This window comes from Pseudophryne corroboree, chromosome 8, assembly GCF_028390025.1.
Source record: "Pseudophryne corroboree isolate aPseCor3 chromosome 8, aPseCor3.hap2, whole genome shotgun sequence".
Lineage (NCBI taxonomy): Eukaryota > Metazoa > Chordata > Amphibia > Anura > Myobatrachidae > Pseudophryne > Pseudophryne corroboree.
In genome coordinates this window covers 1,736,590-1,754,303 of record NC_086451.1, presented here as the reverse complement: position 1 = coordinate 1,754,303, position 17,714 = coordinate 1,736,590, and the positions used below count along the sequence as shown (strand labels likewise).

At 50.8% G+C, this 17,714-nt stretch overlaps 1 protein-coding gene across 1 annotated transcript in view; it reads right to left on the bottom strand.

Annotated features, from left to right (window-relative positions):
• Window positions 1-13,425: 13,425 nt before the first annotated feature.
• The window catches only part of PMPCA (peptidase, mitochondrial processing subunit alpha), a 206,831-nt gene continuing 202,542 nt past the window's right edge, over window positions 13,426-17,714 (bottom strand). The window contains exons 12-13 of the mRNA XM_063935817.1: window positions 15,850-15,994; window positions 13,426-14,272 (exon numbers count right to left, since the gene is read on the bottom strand). Coding sequence (XP_063791887.1) covers window positions 14,103-14,272; window positions 15,850-15,994 — 315 coding nt within the window. The 3' untranslated portion in view covers window positions 13,426-14,102. The remainder of the gene's footprint in view (window positions 14,273-15,849; window positions 15,995-17,714) is intronic.

Here is a 17,714-nt window from a genome sequence, read left to right as displayed (position 1 = left end):
ACACGACTGTGACTGAAATGACTGGTTGGTTTGGGCCCCCACCAAAAAAAGAAGCAATCAATCTCTCCTTACACAAACTGGCTGTACAGAGGCAAGATGTCCACCTCATCATCATCGTCCGATTCATCACCCCTTTCACTGTGTACATCCTCCTCCTCACACAGTAGAGAACAGAGGGAGTAATTCAGACCTGATCGCTAGGCTGCGTCACCACACAATGGGTGATCAGGTCCAAACTTTGTATGCACCGCAATGAGCAGGTGCATCGCACAGGTACAAAGCAGATCGCCGCTCAGTGATGGGTTTGTGCGAAGAATCCATTTGCGCGGTCGATCGCCAGGAGAGTGACAGGAAGAGGGCGTTTGTGGGTGGCAACTGACCGTTTTCTGTGAGTGGTTGGAAAAGCGCAGGCGTGTCCAAGTGTTTGCAGGGCGGGTGTCTGACGTCAATTCCAGGACCTGACAGGCTGATGTGATCGCAGCGTCTGAGTAAGTTCTGGGCTGCGCAGAGACTGCACAAGATCTTTTCTGCTACACATGCGATCGCACACTTGCACAGCGAAAATACACTTCCCTATGGGCGGCGACTATCTGACTGCAGCGCTACAAATAGACGTTATGGTAAAGAACTTACCATTGATAACGTGATTTCTCTTATGTCCACAGGTATCCACAGGATAACATTGGGATTTGGTTGACTGACAGCGGAAATGGCACCAACACGGTCACAAGCTTTCTGGCCTCCCAGGATGCATCGGGGCTTCACCATATAGTCCCGCCCACTGACTCAGTCAGATCAGTTCTTTCCACAGCGATTATAGGCAGGAGCATCAGGTAGAAACCTATTCAGGTGATAAGAACACACATACACACCCTTCCATACAAGAGGGAAGAGGTTAAGTGATTGTCAAGATCCTCAAATCAGGTGCATCAGGGCGGGAACCCTATGGACATAACGTGATTTCTCTTATCAACGGTAAGTTCTTACCATAACATCTATTTCTCTGGCTGGGTCCATAGGATTATCCACAGGATAACATTGGGATTCCCAAAGCCAGTTTTAGTGATTACACAGGAGGACCTTTCGCCCCAAAGTCTGCGTCATAAGAGGCAAAAGTATCCAAGGCATAATGTCTGATGAATGTGTTTATGGAAGACCATGTGGCTGCCTTACATATCTGTTCTGCTGAAGCACCACGTTGTGCTGCCAATGAAGGACCTACCTTACGTGTAGAGTGAGCAGAGATATTAGCCGGAGTAGGGAGATCTGCATGAGAATAAGCTTCTAATATTACCATTCGGAGCCATCTCGCCAGCGTCTGTTTACGAGCAGGCCAACCTCTCCTATGAAATCCGTAGAGTATGAAGAGAGAATCTGTTTTCCTGATGGCACTAGTACGATCTATGTAGATTCTTAATGCTCGGACTACGTCCAGCGACGCTTCTCCCGCAGAAAGTCCCGATACCTGAAAAGCTGGGACTACAATCTCTTCATTCAGGTAAAACTTTGATACCACCTTCGGAAGATAACCAGATCTCATTCTGAGAACTGCTCTGTCTGGAAAAAAACTCAGGAAAGGAGACTTACACGATAACGCTCCCAAATCTGACACTCTTCTGGCTGACACCATTGCCATTAGAAAAAGTACTTTATCCGATAACCATTTAAGATCTGCTCTCTTAAGTGGTTCAAACGGAGGACCCTGGAGGAACTTAAGAACTAAATTCAAATCCCAGGGAGCTGCAGGAGGAACAAATGGAGGTTGAATATGTACAACTCCCTGAAAGTACGTACATCCTGTAAATCAGCAATCTTTCGCTGAAACCATACAGTTAACGCTGATACTTGAACTCTCAAGGAAGCCACATTCAAACCTTTATCCAATCCTGCTTGAAGGAAATCCAAAATCCTGGATACTTTGAAAGATCTTGGATTCAAATTTTTTCCAGCACACCAATGAAAACAGGCTTGCTACATTCTATGATACACACGAGCTGAAGAAGGCTTTCTTGCTCTAAGCATCGTTTGGATTACTTGTTTCAAAAATCCTCTCGCTTCTAAGATAGAGGTTTCAACAGCCACGCCGTCAAAGACAGGCGATCCAGATGACTGTGGCAACAAGGACCCTGCTGTGGCCAGAGAGACCCCAGCCCATGTGGACAATGGCCGCTGCGGCACTGAAGGGGTTAACCCTCGTGGCTGGCGCCATATTAAGGGACAATGGGCGCTTGGCGTCACTGTTAAACGTACTTACGGCGCTGGGCACGAACTGTTTAAAAGTTTGTTTAATGATGTGTTTTAACATGTCATATGTAGTGCTCTGTGCACAATTGTAGGATTACATGTTTAACTGTATTTATTTTATATTCAAGATATGATTATCTGTACTTTAAAGGGGAAAATGCACTTACTCTTATCAATGTCTGAATAATCATCTCCTGTCAGTAGGAAATGTCATGCTAATGGCCCTGTCCTAGCAGAGAGGTGTGAATGACAAAACCTTTTGATGTGTAAGTACCTTAGAGAGAGAGAGAGATGTTACTCACAGGAATCTCCTTATCCCATATGTAAAGTAGTTCTGGGCTTGGAACCTGTTTCATGTAACTGATTTAATTGATATACGAACCCTGAATGGCAGATGCAGGAAGGAAGACTGTTTGTATTGTAGCCTTTCCTGTTGTAATCTCAAACACTGGGTTTGCCTGGAGATGTGAATGAGACAGAAACATTTGTATTTTGAAGCTATGTGATAAATTTATCAATAGTGAATGTTAATCTGATACCAAACGTTGTCTGGGTGACAGGAAGGAGGATATTGTTTTATTGCACTTATCTCCTTTTGAAATGTAATTTATTTATTGGTATTTTGTAAAATAACCTGATTGGTTGGAGAAGAAAGGGAGGGCTTACCCCCCTGTGGTACTGTGTGGAAAATGGACATAAACAGGAGGACTGGGTGCCTCCAGATTGTAGTTGTACCATCTTATTCTGCTGGAACATCTTGCTGTATGCTGTTGCCCCTAGCAATAGGGATGAGTCTTTTTTAAGGCTATTATTGAGCAAATAAACAGCTGCCTCAAGAAGATTGCTTCATCTTGTGACCTACAGGGTTATGCCAAACATAGCCCCGTCCTCCGGCTGTCCAGGGAAGCACCTAACGTCTCCAAGTTCCACCTTCCGCCAGCTACCGGTAGAGGCCTAGCAAGCGGCTAGTGGGGATTCGTCAACACCACACAGGTTGGTAAGGCAGTGCGTCGGCACATACAGAGCAGAACCGTGGTTCCAAACGCCACGGCAGGTTAGGAGTTTGGTGGTGGCAGCATAAACCCGCCCACAGTGCAGTGGGTGGAGTCAGTAACAGGCGGTTACTGACGGTAAGCGGGAATCCCTATGTGGTCAGGCCTCGTGTGACCTAACCTTCCAATCTGTGCGCAGGAGACGGGACGCGAAAGCTGCGAGTGGTTTCGTATGGGACCGTACTGTTACAGAAATTGGTGGCATAGCGGTGGGATAATCCCAGGCGGCTTTTCATCACCCGATTGGAGAAGTCGAGTTACTCAGGGGAGGAGTAACTGCAGCGCAGGAGAACGCACAAGATGGCGGAATTCAGCGGAATGTCCAAGGATGATCTGGAGATCGTGTGCCAGGAGAAGAGTGTGGATATCCCTTTCAACGCGTCCAGAAGTGTCATGAAGGCGGCGCTCATGAGCGTGGAGGAGTCCCATCGGGCGGAGGTGGAAAGCACTGACGGCGTCAGCATCGGAGAGGACGGCCCAACAGTGGACCTTCGTACAGAACCGGTGAGACCCACAAGCTCCGCCCTCTCTCACAGCAGCAATGTTTCCCAGCAATCCCTAGCAGGGCCAGGATCCCAACGTCCCATGGGGGGCGGCCCGGATACCCTAGCAGATCGGCTAGCGGAATTGGAGGAAAGGGCAACGGAGCAAGAGCGCTTGATCATCATCCAGATGTGGCGTGATGAGCGGGCACCACAGGCCGTGGTACCCCGGGAGCCGTTGTCAGCTGTTGTACACAGATCGGACGCTTTCAGTTTTCCAAGTTTGCAGACAGTAATGGGGACATTGATGGACATTTACAAGTTTTTGAAAGGACTTGTAAACTACACGATTTACCCAAGTCGGAGTGGGTGAGACACATTGTGCCCACTCTGCATGGAGAGGCATTGGAGGCCTATCGAGGAGTGGCCACGGAGGACTGTGGGGACTACAACAAAGTCTCACGGGCCCTCCTCCAGCGATTCTTCATCACTCCAGAGTCTTACAGGAAGAAGTTCAGAGACTTGCCCAAGAATCCTAGCAGCACCCATGGGCAGTTCGCCACCCAGCTGCGGCAGTACGTGGTGAAGTGGGTGAAGGATTCGGAAGCCACTACATGGGACGCACTGATCGACCTTATCTGCAGGGAGCAGTTCTACCGCAGGTGCGACCCGGAAGTGAAGGAGTGGGTGCTAGATCGGGAGCCACCCAGCTTAAAAATGGCTGCCCAATTAGCCGACAAATATGTGGCAATTCGGCCACGGGGGCAGAAGCGCCCAGCCAGCAGCCAGCTCCAAAAGACTGTACCACCAGGGGGACACCCCTCTTCAGATCATCACCCCCAAAGACAAGCATCTTCCAACCCGGGTGCTCTTGGCCAGCAACCGCACCGCAGCGTCCCTGCAACAGATCAGAGATAATCGGTGCCACGACTGGAGAAGAAGTGCTACGGCTGTGGGAAAATTGGACATCTGAGGATGAACTGTCCTGCATCCCAAGCACCTCAGACTCGTGCCCCAAATCAGAGTGCTGGAGCCCGGATCGCTTGTTTGACGAGAGGAGATGAGCCTTCAGAGACTGTTCCCCCTCCAGTCAGTCCGATGGAGTGTGGCGAGAGACAGGTGCGCACTCTGCGGAGAGAGTCATCTCAAACACTGGGTTTGCCTGGAGATGTGAATGAGACAGAAACATTTGTATTTTGAAGCTATGTGATAAATTTATCAATAGTGAATGTTAATCTGATACCAAACGTTGTCTGGGTGACAGGAAGGAGGATATTGTTTTATTGCACTTATCTCCTTTTGAAATGTAATTTATTTATTGGTATTTTGTAAAATAACCTGATTGGTTGGAGAAGACAGGGAGGGCTTACTCCCCTGTGGTACTGTGTGGAAAACGGACATAAAAAGGAGACCTGCGTGCCTCCAGAGTTGTATTGTAATTGTACCATCTTATTCTGCTGGAACATCTTGCTGTATGCTGTTGCCCCTAGCAATAGGGAGGAGTTCTCTTTAGAACTGTTGAGCAAATAAATACCATTTGCCTCAAGAAGACCGCGTCATCTTGTGACCTACAGGGTTATGCCAAACATAGTCCCGTCCTCCGGCTGTCCAGGGAAGCACCTAACGTCTCCAAGCTCCGCCTTCCGCCAGCTACCGGTAGAGGCCTAGCAAGTGGCTAGTGTGGATTCGTCAACACCACACATGTGTGATAAGGCAGTGCGTCGGCACATACAGAGCAGAACCGTGGTTCCAAACGCCACGGCAGGTTAGGAGTTTGGTGGTGGCAGCATAAACCCGCCCACAATGCAGTGGGTGGAGTCAGTAACAGGCGGTTACTGACGGTAAGCGGGAATCCCCTGTGTGGTCAGGCCTCGTGTGACTTGACCTTCCATTCTGTGCGCAGCCGACGGGACGGGAAAGCGGCGAGTGCTTTCGTACGGAACCGTCCTGTCACAGTGACCTTAGCGTCCTGACGACTGCTGTTGGTTTGTTGAAAACCACGTCCTCGACTACCAGGTGTGGCTGTTCCTTTACCACGGCCTCGCAAGGGCTGAGGTCTAAAGGATTTGAACGCCGGCCCAGAGTATTTCCGTCTAGGTACCATTGGAGGCAATGGTAGGAAAACACACTTTCCTCCCGTGGCCTCAGAAATCCATTTGTCCAATTCAGGACCAAACAACTTCTCGCCCCCGTAAGGCAACGCCTCTATACCTCTTTTGACCTCTGCCTCCGCTTGCCAAGAACGCAGCCAGAGTGCTCGTCGTGCCGTAACTAGCAACGATGAAAGGCAAGAACTGAGCTGACAGACGTCAGTAGAAGCTGTACATAGATACTCAGCAGCTTCACAGATTTCATCAGCGATAAGTATAAGGTGATCGTCATGTAGGGCATACTTGAGTTCTGTTATCCATACCATTAGCGCCTTAGTTACCCAAATGCCAACCAAGCCAGGTCTAAGCAACACTCCTGCTGTTATATACATGGACTTTATCATAGCTTCTATTTTCCAGTCTGAAGGGTCTTTAAGCGTAGTAGCCGTTGGTACTGGTATGGTTAATTTCTTTGTAAGTTTTGACACAGACAAATCCACCATTGGCGGATTCTCCCATGTGGATGTCACAGACTCTGGAAACAGGTAACTAGACTTAAATCGGCGAGGTATAGAAAACCGTTTATCCGGATTCTTCCGTGTTTCTACTAACATCTTATTAAGAGATTCCGAAACAGCAAAACACATTGGAGATCTCTGTCGTTTAGTAAATACAACTTCATCATTTGTCAGAGGCTCCTCAGTTTCTGTAAACTTCAGAGACTGACGCACCGCTCTGATGAGATTATCAATGCTGGGGCTGTCAAAATCTTCACTATCTGACTGCTGGTCTACTTCGCCCTCCTCACCCTCATCTTGAGCAGTGAGGTCTGGCATAGAATCGTCAGAATGCAACATAGCAGAAACTGGAAAATCATAAGACAAATGAAATTTATCCCTTCTACCCAAAGTTAACTTGGACCTTTGGCAAGGCTGAGACCCCTCCGGTAGTTCTGGCGGTCTCACCCGAGACTCAGATCTTGCCGCTTTCCGCTCACGTCGAACAATTCTGATTGCAACCCAGCCATTACATCTGTTAGCATAGCCCATGGAGGTATCGGGGATGAAACTGGCTTTGAAACCGGAGCGGAAATTGTATTTGTAACTTAATTTACAAAACATACTGTGCATGTGGTAGAACCATCCGGTAACACATTCTTACAGTCATTGCAGTGAAACTGCTTTTTAATTTTTGCTGGTGCCTTACTCATTATGCAGACAGACAATACAATATACAAAGACAGAACACTTGCATGACTCTGTAAAATTGTACTAAGGTGTGTCTATATATATATATATATATATATATATATATGACCGAAGTGCTGTGCACATGGCCAGTACTATTTAAAATCTGATCCAAAATTCCCACTAACACCCCTGCGCCTCTGGTGAAGTAGAGATGTATGACAGGAACATTCTGGAATCACAAACAGGAAAAACAGGAAGCATGGTTAAAAAGGTCCCCATGCCATGATTAGTTATAATCACAGTTCAGGTTATAAATTGTGAAGACATATATAACCTGGAAATATTTATTTTATTTATTTATTAACAGTTTCTTATATAGATATGTGGTAAAAACAAATCCTGTTAATAAAGGCTTAATAGATAGCCCATGCTATTCTTACAACCCATGCAGCCTTTTCTGCTGCAGCTGCTATGGGCATCATAACTCCCCCCCCCCCCCCCCCCCCGTGCAGCTGCGCTGCCTGAGAAGACCCCCCCGTGCTCCGTGTACTGCTGTCTATTCCAGCGGGGAGCGGGTACACTGAGCAGGGGAACGGGTACAGGGAGCCAGGGAGTGCACTTTATAGAGCCGTGGTGGGCGTCTCTGTGTGGCGGGGCTGAGCGGCTCTGGCGAGCGCTTAAAAGACTAACCAGCGGCGGCGCACTGCAAGCAGCGCTTAAAGTGTTCCCCACGCAGCGGGGCGGCAGCGTGAGTTGACCGCCCCGTTCCCCAACATACCTGGACGCCTGTGGTGAGGGGCCATGACGGAGCTTCTTCTGCAGGTTGTCTGCTCTTGGCTGTGAGGGTGCTCTGTAGTGAGGACCGACACGCTAGCAGCTGCTTGTAGCAGCTTACACTATCCCGGACCCACGCCTTTTGGAAGGGGGGAAGGGATGTGGATAAAGTATAGAAAAAATAAAAATAAAATATTCAAAGTAAGTGTGGGAGCTCCACACAACACATGTTCCTGCTGTGAGCACAGAAAAAACACTGAGGTACTCTGGGGATATGGAGGGGAGGAGTTACTAAATTTAAATATTCAGTGCCTTTCTTCTGCTAAAGCCGTCCATATCCCAAGAGTACTCCAGTGACCCCTAGTGGATGAAAAAGAAAATAAGAATTCCATCTTTTCGGAATCTTATATTTCTTACTGGGCGTCGCCCAAGACTCATCCATCATTTCTGTCAGCTCCCCTGACGGAATTCAGTTCTCACTGATTTTGTTTGTTTAAACACAGGTGCTTTAGCTTTTAACACTGTCTTGGCTGGCTCTTCCAAAGAGAGAACAGTCTTCACAGCATTAATAAGTTCAGCTACATCCTCTGAACTAAAACTCTGCGACTGATCATCATACGGAGTATTTGAGTATACTGTATCATCATCTGTTGTATCATCTTGTGTAGTCTGCCACATAGACGCATCTGTCTTAGTCTTACCCGTCCATTGGTTACTTGTAGAGGCTACTGGAACCAACCTGTAATGAGGGAGCTGCATGTATGGGTTAATAGTGTAACCTAACCCCTGGGGTGGTGCTGCCGGAGCTAACCTGTCCGCTATTGAAGACAAAGGGGTACATTTACTAAGATGGGAGTTCTATTTAAGATGGGATGTTGCCCATAGCAACCAATCAGATTCTACTTCTAATTTATCTAGAACCTTCTAGAAGATAATACCTGGAATCTCATTGGTTGCTATGGGCAACATCCCATCTTAAATAGAACTCCCATCTTAGTAAATTTACCACAAAGTCATTGTGAACATATTCCATGGTGGCTCTATTGGTGGTTGAACCAAATCCTGTTTTTTACTTTGCTGAAAAGCGAAACAGTTCGCACACATCCCCTCATAAGTGACCAACTGGTTCATACCAATTAACCCTGACTTACAAGATAAACATGTTAGGGATGTAGGAGTGCCTGATAAATTCTCCTAGTCACTTTTGCCGCTCACAGACATGGTAATATTCTGTTAATGACTACACAATTTGTGACTGAAAATCACCTATATATGGATATATAGAAGTGAGATCAATCTGACCACAACATGCACCTGAACTGAGGGTCAGAACAGGACTGACGACACAAAAAAGTCAGCACACATACTAGCAGTCAGTCACATGTTAAGGCATTAGACATTGTCATATGAGAATACAACCCCATAACAACTTACAAGTAAGTAGGAAAATTGTACTTCTGTTTTTAAACTGGTTCTTTTTTCAACATAACATGCAGAAAACACAGTAATATACAGATCTCATATGCAATATGTACTAAAAATTAACAATTCATACTAACAAGTAGAGAGAATTTGTAGTACAGTATACCCTTCTTCCGTAGAGCAGGATACACGGAGACTCAGCACACTTCCATATCCAAGCAAATACGCTCGTAAGACGCTGAGTGGATTCAGACGCTACTGATGTACACTACCGCTCCTGATAATGGACACAGTCGCTCACTGACGGACACGGACGCTCAGCGACTTCCACGTGTATGCAGACGCTAAGGCCTGCGACTCGGTCTAGGCGGGATCTCTAGTGTACACAACCGCAGTGTCTAAGCTGCGACCGAGTACCCTCATGGTAGCGTCTGAGACGGAAGTGAGGTCATTCAGTACATGGACGGGAGACGTGCGGGAAACTGGTCATGAACTCGGAGGAGGGGCGGCCAGGAGAGCGTCTGAATCCCCCTGTTGACCTAAACTCTAATGATCGCGGCCTCTACCTAGTCCTGGCGCCTATGATCCCTAGAGCGTAGCGCTGTCGCACCAACACGCTGTTTGTTGTCTCCACCAATGCAGTGTAGCTGTGTACGGACCCCTATAGTAAGAGGAAATCTATAGAATTACCTTCCCCCGATGCTCCGGCCACAGCCTGGTTACGTCTGCTGGACCTGCTAGAACATCCGACACAGACGCCCGTCGATACAGCACTATACCGCGAAGGTAAGCGTTGTTGCGACCCGGTGGAGAGTTGTTGGAGCGACTCTTTCTAATATGCGTTTAAGACGCTGTTAAGAAAAGTCGCTCAAAAAACATAGTAAGACTATAAAAATTACATTAAAAAAAATTCAGGCTGCTTTATTACAGCAGCCCTGTGACCATGAGGCTCCTGCCGCACCAAACAAAAAACTGATTTGACTGAGTCAGTGGGCGGGACTATATGGCGAAGCCCCGATGCATCCTGGGAGGCCAGAAAGCTGGTGACCGTGTTGGTGCCATTTCCACTGTCGCTCAACCAAATCCCAATGTTATCCTGTGGATAATCCTGTGGACCCAGCCAGAGAAAAATCGCTTGCTAGCAATCAGGTCTCAATTACCCCAGAGATGGAGGGGTGTGGTATTGAAAGTCGTCAGTAACTAGGTCGACAATGTCTAGCTCGACCACTATTGGTCGACAGTAACTAGGTCGACAGGGTCTTTAGGTCGACATGTTCTAGGTCGACAGGTCAAAAGGTCGACACGAGTTTTTAATGTTATTTTGGTGTCGTTTTCTTCGTAGAGTGACTGGGAACACCAATTAGTGCACCGCTTCGCTCGCCATGCTTCGGGCATGGTGCCTTCGCTTCGCTCGGCACACTTTACCGTTCCAATCGTAGTCCACGTGGATCGTTAAGTATGAAAAGGTAAAAAAAAAAAAAAAATTGTGCAAAACTCATGTCGACCTTTTGACCTGTCGACCTAGAACATGTCGACCTAAAGACCCTGTTGACCTAGACACCCTGTCAATCTAGTTACTGTCGACTTTCAGTCCGGATCCCGAGATGGAGAACAATCACATTTGTCATATAACGTTTCTCAGGGGGTAGATGTATCAAGCCTTGGATAGAGAGAAAGTGGAGAAGTTGCCCACAACAACCGCTTTGTCATTCTATCCAGTGCAGTCCCAGGCGGACCACACCTCCCAGCATTTCCTCCTGCCAGGATGAGGCACAGGGCCCTGCACCGGTGTCGGCCATACTGCCCCCAGAACACAATGTTACTATCCTAACACATGGTCACCGGCGCCCGCACTGCGCCCGGCTCAGGAGGACGTCCGACATGTCTGATACCAACGGGTACATTTACTAAAGCTTCTAAAAATGAAAAGTGGAGATGTTGCCGATAGCAACCAATCCGATTCTGTCACACATTCCCCAGGATGCAATAAAATAAATGGACAGAATCAGATTGGTTGCTATCGGCAACATCTCCACTTTTCATTTTTAGAAGCTTTAGTAAACTTACCCCTAAAACTTTGGAAATTGGCCCTCATTCCGAGTTGTTCGCTCGGAGTTTTTCATCGCATCGCAGTGAGAATTCTCTTAGTGCGCATGCGTAATGTACGCACTGCGCATGCGCCAAGTAACTTTACTAAGAAGAAAGTATTTTTACTCACAGCTTTTTCGTCGCTCCGGAGAACGCATTGTGATTGACAGGAAATGGGTGTTACTGGGCGGATGTACGGCGTTTTAGGGGCGTGTGGCTGGAAACGCTACCGTTTCCGGAAAAAACGCAGGCGTGTCTGGAGAAACGGTGGGAGTGCTTGGGCGAACGCTGGGTGTGTTTATGACGTCAGCCGGGACCGAAAAGCACTGAATTGATCGCACAGGCAGAGTAAGTCTGGAGTTACTCTAAAACTGCTAACTCGGTTTTGATCGCAATATTGCGCATACATCGGTCGCACATTTAAGATGTTTAGATTCACTCCCAGTAGGCGGCGGCTTAGCGTGTGTAACTCTGCTGAAATCGCCTTGCGAGCGAACAACTCGGAATGAGGGCCATTGTCTTTTTGTTCCTCTGTGCACAATCGCAGCGACAGGGGGAGCGTTCCTCAGTGCACAATCGCAGCGACAGGCGGAGCGTTCCTCTGTGCACAATCGCAGCGACAGGGGGAGCGTTCCTCTGTGCACAATCGCAGCGACAGGGGGAGCGTTCCTCTGTGCACAATCGCAGCGACAGGGGGAGCGTTCCTCAGTGCACAATCGCAGCGACAGGGGGAGCGTTCCTCTGTGCACAATCGCAGCGACACGGGGAGCGTTCCTCTGTGCACAATCGCAGCGACAGGGGGAGCGTTCCTCTGTGCACAATCGCAGCGACAGGGGGAGCGTTCCTCTGTGCACAATCGCAGCGACAGGGGGAGCGTTCCTCTGTGCACAATCGCAGCGACAGGGGGAGCGTTCCTCTGTGCACAATCGCAGCGACAGGGGGAGCGTTCCTCTGTGCACAATCGCAGCGACACGGGGAGCGTTCCTCTGTGCACAATCGCAGCGACAGGGGGAGCGTTCCTCTGTGCACAATCGCAGCGACAGGGGGAGCGTTCCTCTGTGCACAATCGCAGCGACAGGCGGAGCGTTCCTCTGTGCACAATCGCAGCGACACGGGGAGCGTTCCTCTGTGCACAATCGCAGCGACAGGGGGAGCGTTCCTCTGTGCACAATCGCAGCGACAGGGGGAGCGTTCCTCAGTGCACAATCGCAGCGACAGGGGGAGCGTTCCTCTGTGCACAATCGCAGCGACAGGGGGAGCGTTCCTCTGTGCACAATCGCAGCGACAGGGGGAGCGTTCCTCTGTGCACAATCGCAGCGACAGGGGGAGCGTTCCTCTGTGCACAATCGCAGCGACAGGGGGAGCGTTCCTCTGTGCACAATCGCAGCGACAGGGGGAGCGTTCCTCTGTGCACAATCGCAGCGACAGGGGGAGCGTTCCTCTGTGCACAATCGCAGCGACAGGTGGAGCGTTCCTCTGTGCACAATCGCAGCGACAGGGGGAGCGTTCCTCTGTGCACAATCGCAGCGACAGGGGGAGCGTTCCTCTGTGCACAATCGCAGCGACAGGGGGAGCGTTCCTCTGTGCACAATCGCAGCGACAGGGGGAGCGTTCCTCTGTGCACAATCGCAGCGACAGGGGGAGCGTTCCTCTGTGCACAATCGCAGCGACAGGTGGAGCGTTCCTCTGTGCACAATCGCAGCGACAGGGGGAGCGTTCCTCTGTGCACAATCGCAGCGACAGGTGGAGCGTTCCTCTGTGCACAATCGCAGCGACAGGGGGAGCGTTCCTCTGTGCACAATCGCAGCGACAGGGGGAGCGTTCCTCTTTGCACAATCGCAGCGACAGGGGGAGCGTTCCTCTGTGCACAATCGCAGCGACAGGGGGAGCGTTCCTCTGTGTACAATCGCAGCGACAGGGGGAGCGTTCCTCTGTGCACAATCGCAGCGACAGGCGGAGCGTTCCTCTGTGCACAATCGCAGCGACAGGGGGAGTGTTCCTGCGAGGATGAGGATGAAGACTAATGGTAAAATATTCCAGCACGACAGATTGAAAAGGCAAATAATAAAAGCAGTAATAAATATTTCACACTATAAAGACTTTGTTTTAATCAGACAATATGACAGGTTGCTGTGAGCACAATGTACAGGCTCCTATAGGATCTGGTGCCAGTAGCGCAGGTTGCGGTAATACTGGTGCCAGTAGCGCAGGTTGCGGTAATACTGGTGCCAGTAGCGCAGGTTGCGGTAATACTGGTGCCAGTAGCGCAGGTTGCGGTAATACTGGTGCCAGGAGCGCAGGTTGCGGTAATACGGCCTTGCTGTACACGGTAACTATTACACGTATAACGCACCAGGGCACAATATGAGGAGAATTTATACATCTCTGCTCAGTACTCTTGTAACTAAACCCAGTAGAACAGTTTGTGAGCTGACCCAATATTCATCAGAATGTAACTTGTGGACCTGTCTGTGCCTCATGCCTCAGTGACACCGCCACGACCTCAGTGAGTGACATTGCCGGCATCTGGTGAGCTGAATATTGGCTCAGTGAATAAAAAGGGTCAGGAAAATGTACATTTTTATAAAATTAGCAGTGAGGGCCGAGAGCGTTCTCCAGTGCGTCCTGAGCGGGACTCCTCCTCGGAGATCTTCCTGATATACATCATCGCTGATGGAGACAAAATATACGCCTCTGGGGACAGCGCAGACCGTTCAAACCACACATCTGTCTGTTCCGTTTGTTGCAGAGGGCACTGCCCTACCGGAAGAGGCGGTATGATCGGGGGAGTCGGCCGTCCTTACTGGCGAGCGCAGCCTGGATATGATCGTATTCCGGCAGCTCTGACAGGTCTCCCAGCGCGGCCACCGCCGGCTTACTCCGCAGCATCTTAGTGGCCACTCTCTTTATGTCGCCTGCCTTCACGTTACCTGTAAGAATGAGGCAGGAAGATCGCTATCAGCACTTCACACTGGACAGACAAGACGGACATTCACGACGCAGCCTCAGATCTGAATTATCTACTCAGAGAAAGGAGAACGTCCCTCAACCAACTGCTCAATTACCTGCGCAGCCACGGTCGCCAACAGGACAATGACAGTCCTATGCTTTGTGGAAGTCTGACCCTAACACACAACACGCCTAATGCAAAGAAATGCTGTGAAATAATAGCACAAACACCGGGTGACAGGTAGTGCAGTCACTAGGGGGGTGGGCCGCACCGGGTGACAGGTAGTGCAGTCACTAAGGGGGTGGGCCGCACCAGGTGACAGGTAGTGCAGTCACTAGGGGGGTGGGCCACACCGGGTGACAGGTAGTGCAGTCACTAGGGGGGTGGGCCGCACCGGGTGACAGGTAGTGCAGTCACTAGGGGGGTGGGCCGCACCGGGTGACAGGTAGTGCAGTCACTAGGGGGGTGGGCCACACCGGGTGACAGGTAGTGCAGTCACTAGGGGGGTGGGCCGCACCGGGTGACAGGTAGTGCAGTCACTAGGGGGGTGGGCCACACCGGGTGACAGGTAGTGCAGTCACTAGGGGGGTGGGCCACACCGGGTGACAGGTAGTGCAGTCACTAGGGGGGTGGGCCACACCGGGTGCCAGGTAGTGCAGTCACTAGGGGGGTGGGCCACACCGGGTGACAGGTAGTACAGTCACTAGGGGGGTGGGCCACACCGGGTGACAGGTAGTACTGTAACTAGGGGGGTGGGCCGCACCAGGTGACAGGTAGTGCAGTCACTAGGGACGTGGGCCGCACCAGGTGACAGGTAGTGCAGTCACTAGGGACGTGGGCCGCACCAGGTGACAGGTAGTGCAGTCACTAGGGACGTGGGCCGCACCGGGTGACAGGTAGTGCAGTCACTAGGGACGTGGGCCGCACCGGGTGACAGGTAGTGCAGTCACTAGGGGGGTGGGCCGCAGCGGGTGACAGGTAGTGCAGTCACTAGGGGGGTGGGCCGCACCGGGTGACAGGTAGTGCAGTCACTAGGGGGGTGGGCCCCTGCACCGGGTGACAGGTAGTGCAGTCACTAGGGGGGTGGGCCCCTGCACCGGGTGACAGGTAGTGCAGTCACTAGGGGGGTGGGCCGCACCGGGTGACAGGTAGTGCAGTCACTAGGGGGGTGGGCCCCTGCACCGGGTGACAGGTAGTGCAGCCACTAGGGGGGTGGGCCGCACCGGGTGACACCTAAATAGCAGAGCTCCTCAGTGATAGAGGACGGGTGCACCACTGGGCAAGTCCCCAGCGTGATAACGCAGCCGTGACACGCGGTCATGTTCCCAGAATGTCATACACTTCGCAGGTACGAGGCCGCCCCGCCTTCCCACGCACGTGAGTAGCCTATATATGGGGGTGACAACAACCCAGCGACGGCACTGGGGACAGGAATCTGTATACACATATACGTGTGAGAGTTACGTGTAACGCCTGTACATAAAGTAACGCAGTGATCCTTCATATACGACACGCAGCAAGAGTTCCGCCCCCTCCCTCCCCATTTTTAGTACTTACTGATGAGAGAGCAAAGTTCATGTGGAAGTTTCCTCGTCCCGGTGGCTAGCACTTGTCTCCCAACATCCTCAAAGATCACTGGCCGGGCCTCCAGGTTCATCATAAGCATGGACTTCAGCTGAGTCTTTGCCCGTTCTAGCTCCACCTGGTTACAGAACACAACAACTGGTTTAGCCGGAGCAGAACCTGCACCGGACACGCTGGCCACTAATATAATCCATCACACTGTGCTAGAGGGGGACTGCATTGCTCTAATACAGGGGCGATCTGCTGGTCTCTCCTATGGGTAAATACTGTGCTGGGACGTCTTGTCTCCCCTAGCAGCTGCTCTCTAGTTTCACTACATCTCCAAGCCTGCTACTTAGTGATTTCCTGTTTATTAAGCATTAATATCCAGTAAGACTACATCCAGCATGTTCCTCTAGGATTTCCTGTTTTGCTGGCCCTGTGAAATGAACACACCCCTAGTCATGTCTTAATGTGGTTTTTAAAGGGATCAGGTGCAGGAGGAGGGATGCGTCAGTCTTTTCAAATCATGTGTTGCTGGAAGCTCCTGGAAACTGTGTGTTCTTAGCAGCCACAGAAAAAGAGGCAGCAGGAGCCCTCTATGTTAGCAAAGCCTGAGCAGCAGGAATTCTGGTGGGGCTCGGAGGTCCTCTGCTGTATCCCTGTAAGCTGGGACCCCACCATGTTGGTGAAGCACAGTGGCCGTGCAGCTAGGTCCCTGAAGAGTCTGCTGGAGTTGTTTACCTGAAATCGTGGTAGGAACTGTATTAAACTGGGGTAACTGTCTCTGATGAGTTTAGGGGACACTGTTTCAATTTTTGGGGAGACTGGGTTTCAATTAGGTAATTATGAAATGTTGCCCTGACTATCCCACACACACTGAATGTGCCTCCCCTGGCTCTCTAGGTCTGACTATCCCACACCCACTGAATGTGCCTCCCCTGGCTCTCTGGGCCTGACTATCCCACACGCACTGACTGTGCCTCCCCTGGCTCTCTAGGTCTGACTATCCCACACACACTGACTGTGCCTCCCCTGGCTCTCTGGGCCTGACTATCCCACATGCACTGAATGTGCCTCCCCTGGCTCTATAGGTCTGACTATCCCACACACACTGAATGTGCCTCCCCTGGCTCTCTGGGCCTGACTATCCCACACGCACTGACTGTGCCTCCCCTGGCTCTCTAGGTCTGACTATCCCACACACACTGACTGTGCCTCCCCTGGCTCTCTGGGCCTGACTATCCCACACACACTGAATGTGCCTCCCCTGGCTCTCTAGACCTGACTATCCCACACAAACTGACTGTGCCTCCCCTGGCTCTCTGGGCCTGACTATCCCACACACACTGACTGTGCCTCCCCTGGCTCTCTAGGTCTGACTATCCCACACACACTGACTGTGCCTCCCCTGGCTCTCTGGGCCTGACTATCCCACACGCACTGACTGTGCCTCCCCTGGCTCTCTAGGTCTGACTATCCCACACACACTGAATGTGCCTCACCTGGCTCTCTAGATCTGACTAGCCCATGTGCACTGAATGTGCCTCACCTGGCTCTCTAGACCTGACTATCCCACACACACTGAATGTGCCTCCCCTGGCTCTCTAGACCCGACTATCCCACACGCACTGAATGTGCCTCACCTGGCTCTCTAGACCTGACTATCCCACACACACTGAATGTGCCTCCCCTGGCTCTCTGGGCCTGACTATCCCACACACACTGAATGTGCCTCACCTGGCTCTCTAGACCCGGCTATCCCCCACACACTGAATGTGCCTCACCTGGCTCTCTGGGCCTGACTATCCCACACGCACTGACTGTGCCTCCCCTGGCTCTCTAGGCCTGACTATCCC